General features: G+C 49.1%; 1 protein-coding gene across 2 annotated transcripts; it reads right to left on the bottom strand.

Annotated features, from left to right (window-relative positions):
- Positions 1-892: 892 nt before the first annotated feature.
- Positions 893-5998, bottom strand: TSPYL5 (TSPY like 5). Of its 2 annotated transcripts, none has more exons than XM_023726055.1 (2): positions 3750-5998; positions 893-2397 (listed from the first exon to the last, which is right to left on the bottom strand). In XM_023726055.1, the coding sequence occupies exon 1, from the start codon at positions 5996-5998 to the stop codon at positions 4715-4717; it is 1284 nt and encodes a 427-aa protein (XP_023581823.1). In that variant the 3' UTR covers positions 893-2397; positions 3750-4714. The 2 variants fall into 2 exon arrangements, with proteins under 2 accessions (XP_023581823.1, XP_004370809.1); XM_004370752.3 differs by lacking the exon at positions 893-2397 and having other exon boundaries at positions 4696-4760; positions 4807-5998.
- Positions 5999-6287: the final 289 nt, after the last annotated feature.

Raw genomic sequence — 6287 nt, 5'->3', positions numbered from 1 at the left:
TGGTGCCAAATTTTTTGCTTGAGGCTTTGTGCAGGTAATAGCTTCCCCCCTTTAATCCATTTGTGTTAGGTTCATGCTTCTCCTTCACTTGAAATTATTCCCAAACTCTGCTTCTGGGAGCTTCTAAACTCTCTGTAGTTCGTCACCTAGGCTTTCCTGAATTTTTAGGGACCATCTGCTCACTTCTTTGGTGCTTAATGAGCACCTGCTATGTGTAAACCACTAAGCTACAGAATACATTGACATGTTGTGTGCCATCAAATCGATTCTGACTCATAGTGACCCTATAGGACAGAGTGGAACTGCCCCCATGGGTTTCCTAGGCTATAATCTTTACAGGAGCAGATCACCAGGTCCTTTCTTCCATGGAGGAACTGGTGGGTTTGAACCATCGACTTTTTGGTTAGCAGCCAAGCACTTTAACCATTGTACCACCAAGGCTCCTTAAGACATGGTGCTTGCTATTGTTATTCTGTGACCTCAAGGATCTCACGGTCTCTGTTGGGAGCAGCCAGGTAAACAGGTAAGTACAAGCCAGCATGTTAGGTACTGTACATTGAAGTGTGGAGAAAATATTGTGGAAATGAAAAGACTAGTTCAGCCTTGAATATCTGAGCTATATTTGAGTATCTGAGAGGGGCTACAAGGGCTTTCTCACCAAGGGAACGGCTTGCGTAAACAGGCAGGGCGTGCAGCTGCAGCACGGGTGTCCAGAGAACAAGATGTGGTTCATACCGGCTGGAGGACAGCACACAGGGGTAGTGGGGGAAAGTTAGTGACAAGGACAAAAGACGTCTGGTAAAAGTTAGGGCTAAAATGTGGATTAGTTGGGCAGCCAATAGAAGGATGGCTGTAATCGCCTGGGAAACATTAGATAAATGAAAATCAAGTTCAAAGAGAAAGAAAACAATGCCATTATATGTCACCATTGGAGATGACTATTTGCCAACTTCTGATTCTGAAAACTGGTGATTAAAGGGAAAGAATTAAGCATTTACACTGCTTCTTTAAGAGGAACTGTAGTTGATCTGCACACAGGGAAGGAAAGGTCTTCTTTATAGTAAAATATGTAGAAGAAATGACAGCATTAGTTCAACAGGGCCTTGAAGGTTATCTCTCTTGCTATTCAAAGTGTGGTTCACAAACCACCACACGTGCATCACCCAAAGTCTGTTAGAAATGCAGAATCTGAGGTTTCACCCCCAGACTACTGAATCAGAATTCATATTATAACAGGATCCCCCTCATGATTTAGATGAACTTTAAAATTTGAGAAGCAACAAGTCCCCACTGGAATAACCTGGAAAGCCTGTTAAATAGAAGACTATTGGGACTCCTCCCAGAACTACAAAATCTCAATCTCTGGGAAGAGCCTGGGAATGAGGCCCTTAATAAGCTTCTAAGATGATCTTTATATAGCCAGTCACACCCGGATCTCAAGCTTGGGAATCACTTATCTAGGCCAATGCATATATCCCCTCAACTACCCAGCCTCTGCTTAAACCACCTTCCCATTCTTTTTTGAAAATAAGAAATAAAACAAAGGCTTTTATTTTTCTATCATGCATGTAAGCTTACAAGCATTTACACTGTTTAAGAATACAGAAAGAATTACACTATTACCAGGGTGTCAAAATCTCAAGTAAGACAACCAGTTACTGATTACTTATGGGAGGTTATTTTCACAGAACACAGGAACAATTTCCAAATTATACTTCTAACAACAGGAGTTGTACTAAGAGAGACTAGGACAAGTTGGTAACAGTCCTAGCAGACACAGAAGTCTCCATATTACACAGGAAAAAAAGATGGATATTCTAGAGAAGGATCACAGTTCAGCACCTTATATCAGTCTTTGAAGAATTTCAGAACAGAACAGTCTATCTTTCTCTCCTTCTGTGGACACAGGGGGTAGGCAGCATCTTCTTTGTCTCTTTTTGAGACTCTTTGTTAATTCTGAAGTCTTGTGCTTTTAAGGGCCATATCTGGAACTTCATTCCATAACATTAAAAGCAAAAATCAGACCTGATGCGGTAACAATAACGCACCCCATCACAATCACCACCAAAAATAGAGTCCCAGTCTCCCAGAGCAGTCATGGTAGAACTGGCACAGTGTCTTGGACTTTTGATAACCAATCCAGCAAGGAGAGGGGGACAGAGATGAAACAAGTTTGATCATAATTGATAATTGATGTAGCTAAGTGATGGGCACACTTCTGTGCATGTCTGAAAACATCCATAATAAAGAGCCACAAGTTAAATTAAATTTTTAAAAAAGCAGACATGTACAGCTCTATTTTCCCATTAGGCAAAAACGGGGGGAGTGGTAGGATTTTTACTTGGAGATGAAATAAGCAGCATATAGCACTCATCTTCCACATACACAAGGCAACACCTATAACAGGAGAGAAAGCATTCAAAACAACATTATTCTGCTTCTGGTTTCTGTGATTTACCAAATCCACTACTGATGAGAAAGACTGGGCAAAACTTTGGGCACAACCTCATCTAGGCATCCTATTTTAACTCATTGCCGTTGAGCTGATTCCAACTCACAGCAACCCTACAGGACAGAGTAGAACTGCCCTACAGGGTTTCGAAGGCTATAAATCCTTATGGAACCAGACTGCCACACCATCTTTTTCCTGCTGAATGGCTGGTGGGTTTGAACTGCCAACCTTTTGGTGAGCAGCCAAGCATCTAACCACTGCACCACCAATTTTAGGCACCTTTTAATTTTCTCATGCCAACCCTGGGAAGGCCCCTCCCCATTCCCTCAATCACTGAGAGATAGCCCTGCACTCCCAGAAGCCTCTCAAGCCATTTCTGTCCTTTCCCAGCCCCTCCCAGGCTTACTCCTGCTTCTACGTTTTTTCTCCCATTCCCCTGCCTAGCACACCCTCTTTACAACTTTGAGTCGATGCCTACCAGCCCGAGGAACTTAGAGTGAGGTCTTCCATAAGGAAAGGTAAGTTAGGAGGCAGACAGGTGTAGCTACAGGCCTACCTCCCCACCCTCAGGAATGAGAGGGAAAGAGGACAGTCAAGCCTGGGCAGGGAGGGCCCAGCTCAGCTTTCACACCCACTAGGAATAAGCCTGAAAAACCAGAACGGATTCTGCCCACCCTTCTCCCCAGGCACCAGAAGAGAGCAGTGCGATGCCCATACTGGAGGCTAAAGTCTGCTCCTTGTGGGTATTCATGCAAAGAGGGCAAAGGACTACTGAGACTGGAAAAGCTGGGGGATGAGGGCTCAGATGACCAGAGGCTACCACAAAGAAGGAAGCAGTGGGAGGCATCTGGACTTAAAGGGCACACACACAAGAAAATGTCTGAACAAGAGTAAACATGACCTCACAACACTGCTGCCTCGAGGTTCATAATTCTAACAGATGCAGAGGTATGAAAAGAATTTCCAACTTCAGAATCGGGGAGTAAGTCCAGGAGTTGGGACCAGGGTCTGACCACAGGCCACTTGGCCTGGCTTTCTCCATCTTCTTTTAGCCCAAAGTCTGTGTGCAGAGTATGCATGCGTGGTGAGTCCTAAGCTGTCTTGCTAGCTGTGTGTGAAGGAAGGGGAGAAGGAGGGCAAGGAGGTATAGAGCTACAGAATGAAGACAAAGAAAAACCCACAGATCAGAAATACCACTTCCATAGTACCCCACCATGGTACTCTGATTATGTCTGGGGAGGGGGAAGGGGTGTTGATAGATATCTAGATTCCATGTGGACCCAGTCTCCACCCTCACCTGTATCCACAGCATGATGACAGTGAGGACATGTCCACACATACCATCCCACCTGTCTGGCAGCCAGTAGGATTTCTGGAAGGCTGGGGTGAGTAGGTGTGTGTCTCATGCACTGGCAGGGGGTCTGGGTCCACAGGCAGTTCTTGAAGTCCTTCTTGACCAGGAAGCCAACTGGGGATGACAGCAACCTAAACAAAACTCAATGGCCTAACAGTGACGGGATGTGGCAAAGGTCTCAACAAAGGTTCACCAGTAGAAGGGCCCTGAGGATTAGGAAGAGGCATGATGTCGAACACAAGGCATACTGCTCCTCACCCTTAACCTCATCCATGCCCAGCAGCCAAGGGCCCATTCTGCTGTGTCCAGCAGGATGGGTAGCATGGACTCCTGGACAAAGCCAGAGATTCAGTAGGTAGCAGCATGACTGGTGCCCCAGGGCCATGGAACTCTCAGTTCTTGCTGATGGTCAATACCACGTGCACAGGATTTACTGTGCAGCAGTAACAGATAAAGAAGCTTGCCAAAGACGGCATGCATGGCCAGCACGAACACCAATGCCAGCAAGTCACTAGCCTTGATGTAACCGAGCTTGAGAATGTACTGGTCCAACTGGAGGCTGACTCACCAGTGTCCATGTTAAAGACAAGTGGGCAAGGTCAGAGCCAAGAACAGGGTCCAGGTGATGTAGATAAAAGGCAGCACACATACGAAGCACCATGTGCTTAGCATACAAACAGTATTCGAGATCACGTAACATGTGATACTAATGTAAAACAGCATGAAGGTCACAGGGAGGCAAACGAACATGATCATAAAGGCCATATTCTTGTAGGGCAGTGAAAGTCCAAAGGGGCTATGGTGCACAGAGGCCAACATGAAGAGAAGGCAGATGGCCAAGCACATGATGTCAGCCAGGTCCAGCAAGAGGTATGAGACTTGTGCAGGATCAGTTGGACTGATTTACCTCAGGGGATTCCACTGGCTGCCTTGATGGACTTTGCCTGACCTCCTCTGGACTGGTTTACCTCAGGGGATTCCACCGGCTGCCTTGCTGGACTTCGCCTGACCTCCTTTCCTTTCTCTCCAAGAGCCCCTTCACTCATAAGATAGTACTGCAGAGGATTGGGCCACAGGTCCTCGTTGATTATCTCAACAATTTTGTCAGACTCAATAGAGCTGTGGTTTGAAAACCACGCAAAGAAGCTACAGCTGTTGTCTGAGTTCCCCTGGCTTAGGGACTGGAGATCATGGCCTGGGAGCCATTGGATTGGAGTAGAACGAGACACTACCTGACCCAAAGGGCCACACCCATATTCCTTGATGAGCACCTTATTTTGGAAATAGGCGTTGCGCCCAAAGTAGAACTTGATCTTGTAGCCCAATCTGGCGAGGCCAAGCTCTTCAACCTCCAAGCTGTTCAAGTAGCCGAGTACCTCTTTATCTTGGTTGCTCAGAAAGGATGATAGCTGGGGGTGGTTCTGAAAGGCTTGTCCCCAAAAGCCCGGGATATTCTGGATGAGGCGGTTCCTGCGCTCTAAGTGGTGCAGTCGCAATTGCCCAAACTTGCGCGACAGGCGAAGGTAGGCTCTGTCCGCCTGGGCATTCATGGTCTCCAGCTTCAGTTGGACGGTCTCCAGGGTGTCCATGCTGCCATCTGCGGCCTGGGGCCCTGACGCTACATCATTCTCCACCTTCTTTTCCTCCATCACTGAGACAGAGGCACACTCCACAGTGGTCCCTTTCTTCACCTTCCCACCAGCTATCGCCTGGGGACCCCTTCCCACTGCGCTACAGGTTTCTGGGGCCTTCTTCCTAGAAGGGCCACGCCGATTTCCAACCCGAGGGCCATTTTTCGGCCTTGCCACAGTTCCCACAGTTCCCACGAAGACAGTGTCTCTTTCCAGGCGCTCCAAGAGAGACGGGGCCCTCCCCGGGCCGGCCCTGGGGGCGGCCTGCCCGCGACCCCCCGCAGCTCGGGCCCGGAGCGCGAGACCACAGTCCAGGGGGAGCCGACAGGCCCCCTCCGCCCCGGGGCGGCGGGGCGCAGCGGGCGCAGCGGTTTCCAGGCTACCCCTACCCGCGCCAGCCTGCACCTGTGCCGCCTTGGCTTCCTCCCGGAGCTTCGGGCACTGTGGAGGGTCCAGGTCGCGCGGAGCGTTGTCAGGAGCAGCGCGGACGCGGGCTTTCGCACGGGCTTTGCCCCGGCTTTTGGCGCGAGAGGACTTTCTACTCCTACTTCGGCCGCTCATGTTGGTTGCGGAAGCGTCTTCAAAGCCACGCTCTGATCCTGCGGCCCCTCGCGCCTGCTCTCGCACCCTACTGAGCGAGGCTCTCCATGGTAACCGTCGACGTCACGACTGTACGACTGTACCTTCGCGCGAGGACTGGCTGCGCCCGGTGATTGGCTCCGCCGCCTCCGCAGCTGCGCCTGAGCCCACCCTCATTGAAAGCCCCTACCCCCATCTCTCCGTAACTGGCTTTCACAGACGGATTTCTCTCCTGTTGATCTGGGGTGTGCTTCCTTTAATTTCCACCCGC

Source organism: Trichechus manatus, unplaced genomic scaffold (assembly GCF_000243295.1).
Source record: "Trichechus manatus latirostris isolate Lorelei unplaced genomic scaffold, TriManLat1.0 scaffold00009, whole genome shotgun sequence".
Lineage (NCBI taxonomy): Eukaryota > Metazoa > Chordata > Mammalia > Sirenia > Trichechidae > Trichechus > Trichechus manatus.
This window is presented reverse-complemented; position numbering and strand designations above follow the sequence as displayed.